We start from the raw sequence: 19,919 nt of genomic DNA on the forward strand, positions 1-19,919 counted from the left end.
GTCGTTGCTGAAAAACGCTACACGATCTCTAGGGCTATGGGGTAAAAACGTGAGAGAAAAAAAAAATAAAAAAAAATTGATGTGATGAAAAGATGAGAGAAAAAAAATTGTAGTCAATTTTCTTGTATTGAAAATGAGTGAAGGATGTTAGTTCAAGTGGAGAGGAAGGTGTTTTCATCCCGTGCAATCAGTGGTGAATAGGAGCATTTGGTTGACAGAGTTAAGCCACTCTAGATTAAGACAACTGCCTCATTAATCAAGGATCTTATCACTTAATCATTGTTTACATTAGACTGCCATTGACCTAGTAAGAGTAGGAAACTTATCACATGGTCACTCTTCCAACATGTTGAGGATCATAAAATGAGAGCTTATGGCCACTCTTCCAATAATTAAATGGGTCTGTTGGGTGAAGGTGAGAGAAGGGAAAATTGATAGTTATGAGCTTTTAGAGATTTATGTCCTACCCCTAGCATAAGAAGGCTATAGCTAATCCTTTTCCATCATTGTTTCCTAACTAACAATTTAGGGGGCCTCCTTTTTTTTGGATTTTGAGAAAGGGGAGTTGGTCAATGGGAAATTCCCACTGACCAAGAAGCCCATGTTATTTTTTTAGATTTATGTGGGGACCAAGAAAAGTTTGTTTTCCTTGGTATCACTTACCCATCTCCTAAGTGGGTAAATAACTTTCCCACCTGGTAGAACTGTTCATAAGAAGGCTCAACCTGACCAAACCGACCAAACCGACCAACCCGGACCGACCCAACCCGAGTCGGCCGGGTTTTCATCAGCACCAGTCGGTTTCGGGTTGTACAAATTCATAAACCGATGGTTCGGGTCGGTTTTGGTTTTCTTGTGTGGAAACCGAAATAGACCCGAACCGAACCGACTTAGTTCCTACTTAACTAAAAACTGAAATATCTAAAAATATATATTCCAATATCTATATCTAAAAAATATATATTAAGAAATATGTCAGATATATATTTCTAGAAAATATATATTCCAATATATTTGTATGTACATTTTTGTTTTATATATATATATATATATATATATATATATTTCTAAAATACATATTTCAGTTTTAAATATATTTCCAGAAAACTAGGTGGCCATGGGGGGCATGGATGAACTTAGAGCCGAAACCGACCCAACCCGACTCAAACCGACCAAGTCGGTTTCGGTTTCCATCTCAAGTAACCCGATCAGGTCGGGTCAGTTGGAAAAACCTCAGTAAACCGACCCAACCCGACCCGTGAACAGCCCTACCACCTAGGGGGGGGAGTTGCCAACACTTGAATGGGACAAAAATGCCCCTTTTAGTAATGGATTTTTATGGCTAACATGGTCATTGCCTTATTTACATGGGAAATAAAAAGAACATGGGTAAGTGCATTTACCCAGGTAAGTAACTTACCGAAAAGCGAACGGGGCCTTAGGGGGAATTCGTTTTTGGGATTTTGAGAGGGGGGAAAGTTGGTCAATGGGATTGAATCCCATTGATCAAGAAACCCATGTTCTTTTTTCAGATTTATGTGGGAACCAAGGAAAGTTTATTTTCCTATGTATCGGGTGGATAAATTAACTTTCCCATCTTGTGAAAGTTGCCAACACTTGGATGGGACAAAAATGCCCCTTTTGATAATGAAATTTTTATAGCTAAAATGGTCATTATTTTATTTACCTAAAAAATAAAAGAAAATGGGACTTTGAGAATGATTTTTGACCGAAAGAATCCATTTTCTAAAGCATTCTACTTTGAGATTTGACTACGTGAATAGACAAGCATTGGGGAAATGTAAATGGCCTTTTTATAGTCCATTTCAGAATTGTTTAATTAATTACCCAAATATATTTATCCCGACCCCCTATAAACACCATCCCCCCATGAATTGGGAATCCCCCCCCCACCCCCCACAAACACAACACACACCTGAACGATAGAATTATGAATTTTTAGGGGGACTGAACTCAAATTACCCCAGTGCAAAATTGATCATTCCACCCCCCCCCCCTTCTTTTGAAGCAATTCCCTTCTGACTTTCTCATATTTTAGTTGTCAGGTCTAGTTCTTTTGCAAGGAACATGAGACTGTGAGAGGGGTAGGTCAATAGGACAGAGAACTGTAGGGTCTTTAGATAATGTATTTTTCCTTCCATAAATTTTTTGGTCGTTTCACCGGATAAGAGGTTCCATTTTTCAAAGTAGACAAATCACTTTTCCCATAGAGGGGGAGAAACTACCCAAATTGTTGGGGCACTAAAATGCCCCTGCCACTTTGCTAGCACACAAAAGGTAGGGCACAATTTGGTTGGTTTCATTGACTTGTGATTGGGTTTGAGAGTCAAGAGTTCTTGAGACCATAAGACTTCTTGAGGGTGTCACTTTGCTGGTGGTGGTTTTCTGGAGAAGAAGAGCAGCAATTGATTGGAGAAGGACAGCAGGTAAGCCATTAGTTCCCTTCACCCAAGAAAGGAAAAGAAAAATAGAAAAAAGCTTTCAAGAGCCAAATTGGAGAAAATAACATCAAGTTTCTGTTGATCCAAGTGCATGTAGAATCGAACGGCTGAAGTCTCTGACGGTTTTACCTGCATGCAAATAGAATGAGAGCAATTTCACAGTATCGGACCCGAGACACCAACCTCTCAAACAATATGTAAGAGAGAGTAGCTTAATCTGATTAGAGCTAAAGCTGAGAGGATAATTTTTCTTTCTCAGTAAAGGGTTTTTCTCATTGTGTTGAAGCACTTGAGAGAGATCCCTTAAATAGTTGCTCCTCCAACGTTAAGTTCCTTGACATTAGGAAAAACAATTATAAGAATAACCAATTGAGATAAGCATTAGAATTTATGCTCCATCAGATTTGAGACAAGTGTCTCAAGTTGACCAAGGATCTAACCACTTGGTCACCCAGTCTACACTGGGTCAAATGGATATCCATTTACCCAATAAGAGCTAGAATATGGATCCAAATAATCCAACAACATTGGTATCTCCATGCAAAATGTTTTCAAATACACAATCAAATAAATTTGTTTTTATAGAAAATAAATAAATAGGTAATTATTTAAAATGAATGATTGTGTGTGAGAGTGTTGCATGGAGACAACCATCAACCATCAACATGTGGCTTGTCACATGGCCATTGGATATTCCAACATGTTGAGGATTAAATGAGGGCCTATGGCCACTCTACCATCAGTTTCCTCTCAAAAGAGCAAATATTGGCAGCAGGAACTTCTATAGTAATCAAGACCATGCCTAAGCAACAAAGCACAATAGAGGATCGCCTACCTATTTTGTACATAGCGACAGCGTTTACAAAGACTTTTAAACCTGAAGAACTTATCAACATCATAATCATCTTCTTCTTCCATCTCTTCCTTTCGTTTCTTTTTTTTCTTTTTATGAATACATTGATTTTCTATATTTTCATATAAAATGTATACTTTATAGATAATTATCAACAAAATATAGCTATTGGTTGTTATAGAACTTAGGTAGGGATGAACAAATGGGTAGTTTGTGCCTGAAACCATATGGAACCAACCTTGAACCGACCCTACTCAAACTGTTACTAGGTAGGATCTGGTTCCAAATTCTTGGAACCAATCCCCACCCAAGCCATTTTCAAGGTCTATCAGTTTATCCTACCCAAACTGGCCTGAAAAATCAACCTTTGTAAAAGTAGCCTTAAATCAAACCTGCCTTGAAATAAATCCCAATTTGGATCTTGACAAGTCTTGAATTACATTATTATTAGGGAAAGTTGCTGAAACCTCGCCTAAAGTTTGGTGATTGCAATCACCTCCCCTAAACTTTCTTACATAGTTGCAAATAGACCCCCTCTGGTAGAATTTTCTAAAGAAATGCATAAAAATGTTCAAAATACCCATGCAATTTCTTTTAACAAAAACGTTTGTTTTCCAAATTTTCTCTTCATATGAATCACTACCCCCAACCCTTTCAATCTCTTTTTTCTGAAATTGATTTATTTTCCAAATTTGCGCTTCATATCAATCACTCTAAGGTAAAGTTGCAACTTTAAATTCTTTGTTTTTATTGTTTATAAAGTTTGTATTATTTTTGTTTATAAAAAACAACCTCAATAGTAACTGTACGAGTATTTTGGACATTTTCATGCCTTTTTTAAAAGATTCTACCAGAAGGGATCTACTTGCAACTATATTAGAAAGTTCAAGGGAGATGATTGCAATTACTAAACTTCAGGGGAGGTTTCAGCAACCATGTATTGATAGTAGTAGTAGTAGTAGTAAACTTAAAGAATAATCCCAGGATCCACTTGCAACCGTGTATTGAGAATATCTCCATATGTAAAAGTTTTTAATTGATAGGGAGATATTCCCAATGCACAGCTGCAAGTGGCTGTGAATACAGTGTAAACACCATTTTGTGAGGACTGAATCCGATCTTGCAGTAAGCACCCATATGTTACTTTGCTCAAAGCAAAATAAAGAATCGCAATCTACGAATTCACATCTCCGCCCCACAGCACATCCCCACCGTGTATTGAGAGCATCTCCTGATAATGACATCATCGGTTCTAGTACCATCATCGAGAGATGCACCCAATACACGGCGAGGATGTGCTGTGGGGCATTGTGCGGCGGAGATGTGGTCTCGCAATCTACTGCCAAGTGAAGTGCCAAGTCTAACCCGAGTTCTAATCCTCAGCATCTCTACTCACGAGTCATTGAAATCGTAATACTGGGCCTTTCCTTAAATGGTGTTTATGCAATTGTTGGACCCTGGGCGCATGGAAAGACATTTCATGGGTCCCACCGTTTCTAAGGCACCAAAAACAGAGTTGAATATAGATGTTACTTGGCATTACTCCAACGAAAAGAAATTATGCCCCTCATCAGGCTCAGTTTGGAAGGAGTGTAAATACAAATATCTACAATGCAAAACCTTGTAATTTGTATTATTTTGTATGTATTTGTACTGTACATATTTGTGTTTGTACTCCTCCCAAACTGAGCATCAAGAAAAAGAAATAATAGAGAACTTGGTCCAAAAAAGAAGAGAAGAAACTAGAGACCCAAATTGAGCCAAACCCTCAACTAATTGCAAAAGATAATTTCTTAACCACGTCAAATAAATTGGATCATAAGACATTTATGAAGAATGAATAGCATTCTCAACAAGTGAGACAGAGAGGTATTCAAATGCAGCATTTCCACTTGGACAGTTTGAATTGAAATGCCATGAGAGACAAAATTAGATAGATGTACAGAGAATGGAGCAAGGGGGAGAAATAGAAACCTAGAAAGAAATGGGAGAATATTGAACTTATGGACCTAAGACCTTAAGCCCCATGTGTGAACTTAATTCAGATACACTAAAACATGTTTCCTCATTTGCTGGCTTACAAAAAGAAGAGAAAGAAACAACCAATTTGATAACCGCATCTGACTAGTCCTGCTGCTGAGGCAGCAAGACTTCTAACTTGCACCATATCCTCCTTCCTTTCAAAACAATCTGCTTTGTGTTGATCTTATTCTTCCAAGGAAAGCCAATGCCACCTCTCAAAACCCAAAAAAGAGGAAAAAAATTATATGCATTCCTTATTTTCAAAAATGTAGGCTGGCCTCTGATTTGAAGAACAAGAGAAAGAAAGGAAAAACAAATTGGGTGGTTTGAATATGAAATTCAGCCACATCATGGAATAAAACAGAAGTATCAACACCTCAAAATCTCTTGTACGATCAAGACTGCACAGCTAGCCTCTGAAGATGCTCAATGAACACTTGGAGGCTTACATCGTCTGTGAATATCACATCTGATCCAGGAGCTATATCATGAGCTGAGTTGTATGTAGTTGATGGGTTCAATTTCGCAAGTAAAAATCTTGCCTGTAAAAAGAATTTCATTGAAAACAAATATGAGGAATAGTTCTTTGTTAATGCCAGACAAAATCTACAAAGCATGGTTAGTATCATCATTAGGATCGACTCTCTCTTTGCAATTCAAATGGAAAAAGAAAAAAAGTACAGTTAACTTTTTTATGCCAGGGAAGCAAGCACAAGCATTCACGCAAACATATATGAAGAAAAAGTCATAGTTACTGGTCTATATAAAATACCAGAACACCATTAAAAACTTGGAATTCGCATTGACACCCTACAGCCCATCCCAGCCATGTATTTGGAAGTGGGAACATCTCCCCATGACAAGTTTGAGAGATGTCCCCAATGCACACTGAGATGTGCATGTGGGGTGCCTGTGGCCTGTGGGCACGCTCTGGGACGCCAAACTGAACTAAAAAACTTGAAGGATCAAATACCATTGTGCCTAATTACAAAGGAACTTTCTTATGGATAAGAATCAAATGATTATTTTGAACATTACCATTTCCTACATGAACACATCTAAAACACCAAACGAGCAAACCATCCAATTAATAGGGGATATAGGGACCAAAGTTCTTTTCAGTCCTTAAAAGAATAACTCCATAAAAAGCCTTTGTAACTCATCTCAATTTAACAAGGAAAAGAATAGGGCAAACTCAGATATATAGTAAGCTTTATCAAGGCCAAACAAGGATGTTCCATTACCTTCTTTTGGTAATAAGACCATTTTATCTCAAGCAGCTCAGATTGATGTTGACAGATCAGGGCCGAGACACTTATGGGCCCATTTTTCTTTTGTTTATTATCAGTCATGTTTTTAGTGTAGTTATTGGGCCTAAGCCCACTAGTTGTTCTTTTTTTCTTTAAGTTGTGGTCCCTTTGTTATAGCTGCCCTATTAAGGGCAAATAAGTCATGACAAACAATGTTTTACATCAGTTAAGTATAAAAACAAAGAGAAGAGGCAGTTAGATAATCTTTTGCCTCACTTCTCATTGTTCTCACACTTCCTCTCTTCTGTCTTGCTCTTTCTCTTTGCTGTTTATTCTTTTCTTGTTTATACAGCAATTTACTTTTATTTTCTGAATTTCTACTTGGTATCAGAGCCACTCTTTAGAGGATCTTTGACTAGATCCATGCAGCCCTAGATCAGCCAACTGCATAGAAGAATAAAAGCCTACTTCTTGGAATTTTTGGTGGATTTCAGACTCCAGGTGAGTAATCTTGAATTGGTCATCAAAATCAGGAAGAACTGGAGAGAGAATAAGAATCTTAGTTGCAATAGGACTCTTTGTTTCTGACCTGGAGGGAGGCAATCAGGATTTTTTGGGTCTCTAGGAGAATCCTGTGAAGGGTGGCTTAGTTTCTAGCTGTTTCTAGGGCTCCTAGTGAGATCAACAGCCTTTTCTCTTGCTTCTATTTCTATCAGCTTCCAGAAAAGAAGAAATCTCTCTGGGTAAGTGTTTTTTGTTTTCATATGTTTTATTTCATTGTCTAAAACAGATTGGCTGGGTTGTGGAGTTTTTTGGACAATCCTTGTGGTGGTTTTCCTTCCCAATAAGGTTGTAGGGTTTCTGTGTTACAGTTTTTGTGCTCAGTATCACATCAGTCTGGCCTAGGAGTCTTCCTACAACTTCTTTTTGGGTGTTTTGGATTATTTGAAATAGTACGGATGCTAGTGGGACTGAACAAAAATCAATTGTTGATCCCAGGATGGGTTTAGATGGTACTGATAACCTTTAGAATGTTGCTTTTATTACTACAGCAAAATCAGATGGTACTATACCTAGAATGGGCACAATCAGCACCTATGGTTATTGGTGCTTGGCATAAATTGGGATATATCACGTTGGAGAAAAAGAAACCAGAAGTTACCAATCCCTCTTGTGCTAGTTGGATACAAGAGAATTACATGGTCATGACATGGTTGTGTAATTCTATGCTTTCCCATATTAAGTATTAACAAGAATTTCTTATGGGAAAATACTGCAAAAAAGATTTGGGATGGAGCTTCCAAGACCTATTCTCAGAATCAAAGTGTAGCTAGAGCCTATCAATTAAGGAATCTAGTGATTAATGCCCAAGAGGGAGACAACCTATTTCAGTGTATTTCTCCTCACTGAAGAACTTATGGTAAGAAATAGATCATTTGGAGATGGTGGAGTGGGAAAGCACTAAAGATGTTGCAACATATCAAAAGTTAGTTGAAAAGAACCAGGTGTTGACTAGTTTGAACCCAAAGTATGATGTTGCTAGGTAGCACATTTTGTCTCGTGATAGTGTGACTCTCTCACAAGCATATGCCTTTGTTTCTGGAGAGGACAGTAGGAAGAATGTTATGTTGAAGGGACAAATGATAGAAGCTTTTACTATGATCAATACTATAAAACCAAGACCTAGTGGAGGCAAGGGTGGTGGTGGTGGTGGTGGTGGTGAAAACAAGGAGGATGAGAACATTTTTAGTGGCCATTGCAAGAAGCCTAAGCATACAAGAGATACATGTTGGAAACTTCATCCTCACTTGATCCCAGTCAAAGCTTAGAAACAAGAAAGGGAATGCAAATTCAGCAATAACAAAAATGAGCCTTCCGGACCCTTCCTCGGTATCACTAAGTCTATTGCCACCGCAGCTGCAGTTAGAGCAAAATTGGAGAAATATGGGCACTATCTTGGTCAGCAAGATACAACTAGTAGTAGTGTGTTAGCAAGAGGACAACAAGGTAAAAGGCTTTCTAGAACTGGACACTGGACATCCTTTGCACATACAGACAGTTCATATGCTACTGCCAATCTTGCTTCCACTTTAAGTAAGGAAGGACCTCCCTTGATTACAGATTCAGAAGCCCCAGAACATATGACTAGTCTATCTACCATTTTCTCTTCATGTCAGTTATGTTTTAGTAGGGATAGAGTCTCTACTGCAAATGGCTCACATACCCCCCCCCCCCAGCAAGAAAAGGCATTGTTAAAGTGTCTAGCACGGCAACACCATTACTTTACATTTTGTCTTGCATGTTCCTAAGTTACATACTAAACTTTTATCTAAGAGTAGTTTGATAAAAATTTTGAATTGTTTTGCGACCTTTCTTCCTGATTGTTGTCTTTCAAGATCAAGAGTCAAGGAGAACGATTAGGAGTGGTCATGATGTGAATGGAATCAGGAATCTACCTTGTAGATGTGCTTCCCAATTATCAAAGTCACCATGTGAGCAACAGTAGTAGTGGGTCAGCGTCTATGAGTCAAATTATGCTATGGAATAACTGTTTAAGACAATTATCTTTTAGGTCTCTTACTTTTTAGTTTCCAACCTTATTTATTTAAGTCTATTGAGGTGTCTAGTCTAGAATGTGAGTTTTTTTTTTTGATAAATGATGTGAAAGTTGTCAACTTGCTAAACGTTGTATACATTCTTTTGCTTCAAGTAATTAAATAAGTGTTTCTGCTGTTGACCTTGTTCATAATGATGTTTGGGTTCCCTACTTTGTTCCCTCTATGGGAGGTTATCAATATTTCCCTTTGTTTGCAGATGACCATACTCGGTTCTCTTGGATTCATCATATGGTTCTCACACTGTTTGGAGTGAAAACAAAAATTTTTAGATCAGATAATGCAAAAGAGTACATTCAAAAGGATTTAGCAACTTATTTGTTGGAACATGGGGTTATTCACCGAAGCAGTTGTGTATATTCTTCTCAGTAGAATGGAGTACTAGAAAGGAAGAACCAACATATACTTAAGGTGGCACGAAGTATCATGATATATGCATATGTTCTGGTTTGATTTTTAGGTGATTTTGTGTATATTGTTGTCTTCTTGATTAACTGCATGCCTTCATGTATTCTTGGATTTAAGACCCTGTATGGTCTTCTTTTTCTTGAGGGGGAGTTATTTCATATTCACTCGAGGGTTTTTGGATGTACTTGTTTTTTCCACGTACTTGGTCCACATCGTAATAAGCTTGATCTTAAATCTAAGAAGTGTGTCTTCCTTGGGTATGCTAAAAACCAAAAGGGGTACTATTGATAATTTGCTATGATCCAGTGTCAAGGAGTCGGTATGTTATCATGGATGTTACTTTCTTTGAGTCCACTCCTTTGTTTTCTGATGTTGTTCCTCAAGGGGGTATTTTGGGGATGAGCGTCTTGTTCCCCTTCCAATTCCCATCTTCTTCATTGCCCATTCCAACTCCTATTTCCTTGTGATCCACTATGCGTTGTCCCACACTTTTTCAAGCACCAAAGCATGAGGGTTGATTCTAATGCTCCTCATGCACCAATAGAAGAACCCATGCCACTTCCAATTTGAGGCTTCAGATTCACCAAATACAGATCCAGGTATGCCTTCTTTCACCCATTGATCATAAGCACAAAATTAGTGCGTTAGATGGTGAATTAGTTAAAGATATAGGGAGGTATCAGAGATTGATGGGCAAACTATTATATCTTTGTATGACATGTCCAGATAGGATCCTTGCTTACATAAAGAAGCATCTTAGCAAAGGTGTGTTATTTGCTAACCAAGAACATATTAAACTAGAGCCATATACAAATGTAGATTGGATAAGATGCCTAGATGATAGGAGATCCACATCCAGCTTTCTAGTGTAGATTGGAGGGAGTTCGGTTTTATGGAAAAGTAAGAAATAGACAGTGGTGGCTAGATCAAATGCAGAAGCATACAAGGTTCATGGCTCATGGTGTTTCAGAACTCCTCTAGCCCAGGTCTTTATGAAGTGAGATTAGAATTAATGCAAAACAATCTATGATGCTGTATTGTGACAATCAAGCTGTTATTAACATTGCACACAATCCAATTCAGCATGATAACCAAGCACATCAAGGTTGATATACACTTTATTAGGGAAAGAGTGTCCTCAAGAGAGGTGTGCTTACCATATATCACATCAGAGTTGCAACTGGCATATAACTTCACCAAAAGGGTTGCAAAAAACAAGCTGGAACATGGCTTACACAAGTTGGGAATGATTGACATTTACTCCCCAACTTGAGGGGGAGTGTTGATAGATCAGGGCTGAGACATTTATTGGCCCACTTTTCTTTTGTTTATTATTAGTTATGTTTTTAGTGTAGTTATTGGGCCGAAGCCCACTAGTTGTTGTTCCTTTTTTCTTTTAAGTTGTGGTCCCCCTATTAAGGGCAAATTAGTCATTGAATAACAATGTTTTACATCAATTAAGTATAAATACAAAGAGAAGAGGCGGCTAGATATTCTTTTGCCTCTTTCTCATTGTTCTCTCACTTCCTCTCTTCTTTCTCTTTGCTGTTCATTCTTTTCTTGTTTATACAGCAATTTACTTTTATTTCCTGAATTTCTACTACTGAAAAAGCACTCAAATATTTCACTGACAGAAAGGGCACAGAATAATGATTCAACTTCAGGTTTTCATCAAGATTGGGGTCATGTTTTTAAATTTGAATCATCAACCATCAGAGACAGTGCTTGCATTTAAAGGGATGCATTCAATGCAAAACAACTGACCTGGGAGCCATGCTGATCACAAACCACCAATCGTGGGATAGGGAATCGATCCTGGATTATCATTTGGGCATCATCATGAGGAGCCTGTAATAGCTGGGCAAAGGCCTGAAGAAAGAAATAAACACATATACGGAAATTATTACATAAAAATAATGTACATAAGCTTAAAAAAAGCATCAGGAATAATAGAACCCTGTCTTTGCACAAATGTCAAAAATACATTCAAATTTTGTAAGTAACCACTTCATAGAGTACAGAGAGTCAAAGACATGTAAGAACCAGCATCTGCAATAAGAGCTACAAATATTAAATGTGGCGAAGAAGGCTCGAACACACCCATATGCAAGAATAACAGGACGAGAAAGCTAATAGTAAGAGGATATATTAAGTACGACTTACATCTATGGTGCACTCAAGGGGCCATTACTTGGTGTAATGGTAAAACCTCATGCTGTCAAGCATGAGAACCCAGGTTTGAGTCTCAGAGCAGCCAATTTGAGCAAAAAAAAAAAAAAAGCCAAAGGTTAGGACTGTATCCAGCTCACCCCTCCAAAGACCCCAGATAGCTGGGCCAGCATTGGGCAATGGCCTTTATATGTCTATGGTGCACTCAAGGCAGTCATTCCTAAAGAAGTTTCATGCTTTCACTCTAATCAATTTAAATTTGTGATGACAAGGATTAGAGTATCAGTATAAAAAACATCAACTGCAGAACATTGTTCCATGTGGGAGATACACCAGCACCAATAAACACACATAAACAGATACACAATTTTCACAATGCTTAGGTATCATACACATAAATCAGGATGATCAAATATTCAAAGCCACTGGATTTCAATGCCTTTGAATGAGGACCTAGATCGAGCATCTTCGTAAGATCTAAAGCAAGAACTTGACAAGAATGATACAGATACTAACCCGATGTTCTGGCTGATTCTGGTAACCAGCATTTCGCCACTGAGCTATTGTCATTCCATGGAAAATAACTACACTGAAATATGCATCCAGCAAGAGAATTTGCTCAGATGAAATAGAAGCTACATCCAACAATGCAGGCTTAGGTAGTGAATGGAATGAATATGCAATCAATGACGGCTGTATCATGACCACGGAGTTGAGGATATTCTCCCGATTTAACAACATACGAAAATAGGCAGTCTCATCTGGACTATTGTTAAAAACCTGCAAACAAGTAAAATAAATGAATAGTCAAATAAAAAGATAAGGAAAAACTAAGCTCCCAGACCTGAATACCATAATTCAATACCTGTACAAATTGTGACCGCCGTAGATTAAACATAAATTGAGGAAATAATGAGAAACTAGTGTTCAATGTAAATGAAGAAGGATCATCCTTCCTGTAGTCACCAAATCTGGAACATAGACGGATGAGGGATCTATCCAACCATCTCGTTGCATCAAACTCTTCCTGAGTGAAAAAGTAATAAAAAAAGGTTAATCATTTAAGGTGTGATAACTTACACTCAACTAATAAGATAAACCACGTCATTGTCATAGAAACCAAATAGCTCCCCCCTCCCCAAACAAGCAAGAAGATATAATTCCTGCTCTATCATCTCCATTGTCCGGCTACTTAAACCAAACAAAAAAAAAACAGAAATTTTATTCTGATGAACCAATAAGAAAACACTAGATGAATCACTGTGCAGACAAAAATTTAATTAAGAAAAAGAAAAGGCTTCAGCATTTAGATTTGGGATTTCAATCATGTCAGAATAAATGTACTCATGCCTTTAACCAAAATATAGAAATACCAAGTACAGATGTTTATAATATTTTCATGAAGTTATAAATGTACTCAGGTGCGCTATAGGCATTTAGCTTTCAAAAATCCTGTTTAGCCGGGCAAAATCAAGTACAAATGTTTATAATATTTTCATGGAGTTATATGCACGGACAGAGGGGTGTTTCCACTTCAGTATCCTATCTTTCCTATGCAGTAACTATGTGGTTAAAACTTATAATAAACAACTTAATCTCCAGAAACCCAATGCAAAAAAAAAAAATCAAGTACAAACACTGACTTAAAACATCGCAATAAGCATTGTTTGATTGCTGCAGCCTTTTTCCAAGGATTTAAGTCCAGGTGAGTGGTGTCCCATTTTTAGAAGTCTAAATGTCTGGGAGGTGGGGCAGTGGATGGAACTGATGCAAATGATCGGCAACTTCATGCCTGATCAGTCAAGAAGAGATAAAGGGGTATGGTTGCTGAAAAAGTTATGATTATTTTCAGTCAGATCTTTCTACAACAGATTGAATGAGAATGTAGGGGAGTTGGAAAGCTTTCCAGAGGCCAGAGTGGAATATTGCCCCTCCTAAAGTTGCCTTTTTGATGTAGGTTGCAGCTATGTGGAAGTGTTTAAAAGCAGATGTTTTGGCAAGAAAAGGATTGACGGTGGAACCCAGCAGATGTATGTGTAGGAAGCTTCCGAAGATCTGAATCATCTTCTTATTCATTGCAGATTGGCTAGAAGTTTATGGGCAAGACTACTAGGTTTATTTGAAGCTCAGATTTGTTTCCCAAAAAATTCTGGCTGCCTAAATATGGAGTTGGCAGCTGAAAGGTTTATGTAAAGAAGGTAAGGTGACATGGGAAGTAGGGACTGCAACAGTGGAGTGAATTATATGGATGAAAAGAAATTGGAGGTTGTCTGAAGACAAACATGGCTCAGAAGATGCCCTGCTGAAAGAATTTTAGGGTAAATCGTATTCTTGGATGGAACACACAAACATTTTAGGAACAAACCTTATAGTTCTTTTTTCAAGTACAGCTCTCTTTTTGTATCTATGCACACAGGATAGAAATGTATAGAAAAGACTTCGACCACTGCACAGTGCCTTGTTGTGCCGCATGGTATATTTTGCTTTTACTTTGAGTAATACAATACTTTACCTTTCTCTCAAAAGAAAAACACCATGTATAATGCTACACTAGATGATAAATGATGAAAAACCTGGTTTTCAATGACAGGATCTGTGAAATCTTGGGAATACCTCCATCTCCATTTTCAAAGAAGTCAATCTTGCCATTACAACAGCAGCAGTCTCTTGATCAAATCCATCAACAAATTCCTGCAAAATTTAATCACACTCCATCCATGTCAGGAATTAAATTTGTAATACCTCCAAAGTCAAATTCAAGAAGAATAATGATATCACAGAATACAATTCTGATCTGTCAAAAACGTGAATATGATAACAGTTGATGGATAGGTAGAGGAAACAAGATCTTAATGTCAGATGGCCATAAACCGCAAGAGAATAAAAACTTAACCTTCATAACATCCAAGCAAGTACAAAAAAAGGCACTTAACAAGAAAATTGTTATAATTACATTGATTTTAGTTGCATGGCTTTGTACTTAGAACAATCAGCTTTTCAAGGCATCAGAACTTGAAAATTCCTTATTGATAGTGTTAAATTATGTCTTTGTTAAAAACCATTGATTTTAAGCTGGCATAGGACATTGCAGCTACAAGCCAACAAAATGTATTGTTAATTTGTTATAAAGATGCCAAGTTTGGGGTATGTTCCACAGGGCAAAGATTAAATAAGGTCAAGACGCATGGTTCCCAAGTTAATGTGTCAATCCAAAAAAAGGAGGGTGTCTTGCACTGACCTCTGTATTAACAGCACCATCTACCCACTTCCTTGTAACAGTTGTAACTCTGAACCTTGTTTGTCCTTCAGGATTCTGATAACTGCAGAGAAACCATTATAATCAATCTAACACTGAAAGCAATATAACTAGAGGAAATTAAAAGGAAAAGAAGCCACCTGATAGAATATAGATTCTTACTTTGTTAGAAACTGTAAATATAACTGTGGATTTGAAGTTCCTGGAGGGTTTGATCGCTCACTAGGTGAAATGTCAAAGAAGACTGTGAAACACGTCCTCTTATCAAGGCCACACATCTTCCAAGATGTCGTGTTCCCTTGACCAATGACAGTATCAGCACAACAAGGTCCTTTCTGCAAAACTTAAGATAATAAGTACAAAGTGCTAAAAAAGGGAAAAGGTGGGGAAGCCAGAATGGAAAAAAAAATACAATTTTTGGAGGGAAAAAAAAACTGGACAAACCCATCCATATTTTCAAATAACAAAAGATATTGGTGGAACATCTTATGAGACAACCTTCTCCATAGACGTGCATGGTCCAATTATTCCCTGAATTTTGATATCCTTTGAACAATTGATCTCGAGAGTCCCACTGTAAAATTAGTATAAATATTTTGTTATTTGTACAGATGAAGAACTATATTAAAGATAAATATTTTCCAACATTAGAAGAAAATAGCCAACTCAATAAAGTCTCAGTCCCAACCATATGTGGTCAGCTGGATCTTAGAGAATCAGCACCTAAAGTAGCAAAAATTCTTTGTTTTGTCCCATTCATATCATGCACAACAGATACACAAGCATACTGAGAACATGGGGGCTTTGGGAATATTAACAGTGGCAAATCCCACAAAATTCAGTTTTCACCACTATTGATGCTAGAACAACTTTTTGGGATGAAAGAATTCAAATCTATTAAAGATGGAAAGGGCATAAAACAAAATAGCAACAGCACAAAAAGAATGGGACTGACAAGGTAACAAGATGGACACTTTTTTTTGAGAAGAGGTAGAAAGCCCCTGTACAACTAGAAGCTGTACAATGGGAATGTACAATATACACATCTCAAAACCCTACACCACCACCCCTTGACTGTTAACAAAAAGATTTTTATATACAAAAAAAAAAGAGTTGTAGTTTCTTCCTTTGAATTTTTCATGTATAACAACCCAAGAGTACAATTTTCCCAAGATCTTCTGGTATACTGCTTTAGTTTAACTTCTCTTCCCTTGACATAGCATTTCTTTCTTGCAAAATCGTCCAGAGAAGTGCTGTTGGTACTGTATTCCCACGATTTTTCTTATTTTGTTCAACCCTTCCAGTCTCCAACCCTTCAACAACCCTTCTATTGAAGCAGGAAAGCAACTCTTAACAGTAAATATCTTCATGATTCATCATCATCATCATCCAAGCCTTATCCCAAATATATGGGGCCAGCCACATTAATCCTGTTCACCGAATTCATTCTGTTTAATGCCATATCCATTGTAAAATTATTAGTACTCAAATCACTTTCGCTACCTCAACTCATGTCCTTTTTGGTCTACCCCTACCCCTTGCAACAGATCACTTCTTCTAATGGGTGCCATCAAAGGTCTTCTATGCACATGACCATATCTTAGTCTACATTTTCTCATTTTATCATCTATAGGAGCCACTAGCCTACTCCTAGGCTCCTTACAATGATTTAATTTAAATCAGATTGTATAAGAGAATTCACCATGAAGTAAGAGGTGAACAGCCGACTCCATATGCTCTTCACATAATGCACATTCAGCCCTTCCCACCACCATCCCCCTCTTCATCAGATTATCCCTAGTTAGTATCTTATTCAAGCAAGCAGACCAAACAAAAATGGCCACTTTTGAAGGCACATTTCTGCACCAAATAACACTAACAGGAAAGACACTGGTCTCTTGCCTTGTCATCTGATTATTAAAGGATCTCACAGAAAAAAGGCCAGATCTTTCCCAATTCTACACTCTCATGTCCTCCCTACTAGAGTCAATCCGAGCACTATATGAAGCCTGCATTAGCTCCATCAAAGGTTTGACTTCCCAATCATTTAGTTGCCTCCTAAACTGAGGAGTCCATACCCTGACTCCATTATTTTCAGAAATTTAGTCAGCCACACAAGCTTCTTTGTCCACTACAAACTCGTAAAGGGATGGGTAGATTTCCTGCAAAGGTCTGTCTCCACACCAGAAATCCTTCCAAAACAGCACTCTTACTTTTTTTATCAATAACAGAACCATTTCATTAAAAAATAATGAACAAATACAGCTCTCTTAATTCTCCCCCAAAGAAGTAGAAAGATTACAACATAGCCCAAAACAACTGCTTCCTTCCCACCCCTTGTTTGGCAAGTGTATCAACAAATGAGTTGGCACACATTTTTACCCAATGCAATCTCACTTCCATACCCTGAGTCAGCCACTTAAAAAATCTTCGTTCATTAATGTATTGCCACATGCCATAATCCTCCTTCCCTAACCATCCTATAACCACTTTTGAATCTCATTCAATTATCAACCTGCTTACACTTAATTCCTTAGCCCTTTTTGTGCCCTCCACCACAGCCATAATTTCAGCTCGGAGTGAGTCCCCTACTCTAAATGGACCTGAAAATAGAGCAATAACTACATCTTCCTCCATCCTAAAAACTCCCCCAATCCTTGAAGACCCAGGTTACCTTCACTGCTGACATCGAAGTTCAAGTTAATGAAACCTGAACATGGCAGCACCCACAAAGGATAAGAGGCACTACTACTTGAGGCTGAGACTGCCCTTTCCTTCAAATTATTCATCAAAGCCACTATAGGAATATCATCAAATAGATCCACTGATTTCACCCAATGAACCACCCTAGCAGTGATCACCTCAATAATTGCCCCTCTACTTCACTCCTTTCAGCAAAAATTCTTTGGTTCCTTTCCTCCCAAACCGTCCAAACATTACAAAACGCAGCTCTTGTGCATCTCCACAGCATTCTTTCCCTCTTCTTTGTCCAGCTAGGCAGCAACCAGCGGAACAGTCAAAGAGGCTTTGCACATTTGGTGGGGGTGTCCACTTGTGACCAAACAAAAAGAAAAACCAATCCCAAATAGAATAAACAAAGGGGTGGGAGATTAAAAAGTGGTAGCAAGAGTCACCATTGACTTTACAGAGAATACACCAGTTAGGAGTTAAACACCAAGAAGGCTTTTTTTTCTTTGAAATAGATCGCAAGTGTTGGTTCTTTCCAAGAAAATTTCCCAGCAAAAAGTCCCAACCCTGGAACCAATTTACCCTAAGCTTCCTTAACGGGAAGAGGTTGCCTAGAACTATCAGAAGGCTGAACTAAGGCTTTGAAAAAAGAGGCAAAGGTAAAAGAACTAGAAGGAGAAAGAGTCCAAATCCGAGAGTACAATTTAAAAGGATACAAGAAAACCCTTTGTAGGATTTGAATCAATGCCAAGCCATTGTCCAAATCCAAGTCTCTGATTCCCTGCTTATGCCCTAAGTCCTATTCGAGCTTAGGACCCAAAACAAAGGAAGACAAGAAAGTAGAGACAGGCTCATTTTTAGTGATGAACTCCCCACCCACACATGTACAGAAATTATACCTGACAAAGGTAGGAATGAATGAAGGATAGCATGAATGGATTTCCAAGGCATTGCATCCTACGTCCCAACCCTCAACCACCAGCCCATGGATGCTTAAGATAACCTTCGTCCACAATTTATCCTTGTCCATTGGCAATCTCCATGGCCATTTTCTTAACAATGCCATATTCCTATTTTGGATGTTCCCAATTCCTAAGCTACCAAAACTCCTACTTCTACTTACAACTTCCCATCTAAGCTTATGGTCCTTTCTTTTCTCCTTAGGTTCCCACAAAAATAAAAAAAAAATCTCTCGTTAACTTCTCCAGACTCCTACAACCTTAACTGGAATCTTGAACACCAAGAGGAAGTAGACGAGCAAGTTGGCCAAAGTCGATTTGGCTAAAGTAATTCTTCCACTCAAAGAAAGTTTCTCTTCCAAGAAGCTAATCTCTTGGTAAACATGTCCACCAACGGGTTCCAGAAACTTACATTTCTCGGGTTATCTCTCAAGGGTAATACCGTAATACCAAATAATCCATTGGCCACTGGGAGACTTCACAGCCCAAAATAATTGCACACTCTAACACCTCTCTTTCATCCATATCGATCCCCACGATATAGCTCTTTGACTATCAAATTTGACATCTCCTCAAACAATTGAACCACCAACTTCAAATTTCTCACCCGTCTAAGATCATCTCCCTCACAAAATAATATTGTGTTGTCAGCAAATTGTAGGTGGGTGATAGGCAGTCTATCCCTTCACACTCTCCAACCTCTCACTAGTTCCCTCAAATCTGTTCTCTAGATTAACTGTCCCAGAACATCAGCCGCTAAAGTGAAGAAAAAAGGGGAGAGACCGAGAGAGGATCCTCATGTCTAATTCCTCTAATCACTAGAAAGTGGTCCACAACTGCCCCATTTACCAAGATTGAATAGTGGCATGTATTAATACAACCCTAAATCCACTCACACCACTTATCTCTAAAGCCATAGTTTCTCATTACTTCCAACAAAAAGTCTTTGTCCACCAAATCATAGGCTTTCTCCAAATCAAGATTATAGACTACTAACCCTTTTTTCAGTTCTTTTCAACTCCTCCACACTCTCATTAGCAATTAGAATTTGATCAATGATCTACCTATTCTTAACAAAAGCTCCTTGATTAGGGGAGATAATAGAAAGAAGCATTGATCTAAATATCCAAGAAAGCACCTTTGCAATGATTCTATAAAGGCTATTAACCAAGTTGATGAGTCCAAAATCTCTAGGATGATTTGCCCCTACTTTATTTGGTATCAAGGCAATGAAGGT

At 38.0% G+C, this 19,919-nt stretch overlaps 1 protein-coding gene across 1 annotated transcript in view; it reads right to left on the reverse strand.

Annotated features, from left to right (window-relative positions):
* Positions 1-5,104: 5,104 nt before the first annotated feature.
* LOC104605840 (protein transport protein SEC23 E-like) overlaps positions 5,105-19,919 on the reverse strand; it is a 29,595-nt gene continuing 14,780 nt past the window's right edge. The window contains exons 5-12 of the mRNA XM_010270769.3: positions 15,534-15,609; positions 15,198-15,370; positions 15,018-15,099; positions 14,393-14,470; positions 12,645-12,806; positions 12,296-12,559; positions 11,375-11,479; positions 5,105-5,879 (exon numbers count right to left, since the gene is read on the reverse strand). Coding sequence (XP_010269071.1) covers positions 5,733-5,879; positions 11,375-11,479; positions 12,296-12,559; positions 12,645-12,806; positions 14,393-14,470; positions 15,018-15,099; positions 15,198-15,370; positions 15,534-15,609 — 1,087 coding nt within the window. The 3' untranslated portion in view covers positions 5,105-5,732. The remainder of the gene's footprint in view (positions 5,880-11,374; positions 11,480-12,295; positions 12,560-12,644; positions 12,807-14,392; positions 14,471-15,017; positions 15,100-15,197; positions 15,371-15,533; positions 15,610-19,919) is intronic.

The sequence above is a fragment of the Nelumbo nucifera genome, chromosome 1 (assembly GCF_055504915.1).
Source record: "Nelumbo nucifera cultivar China Antique chromosome 1, China Antique-T2T, whole genome shotgun sequence".
In the NCBI taxonomy this organism is placed as follows: Eukaryota; Viridiplantae; Streptophyta; class Magnoliopsida; order Proteales; family Nelumbonaceae; genus Nelumbo; species Nelumbo nucifera.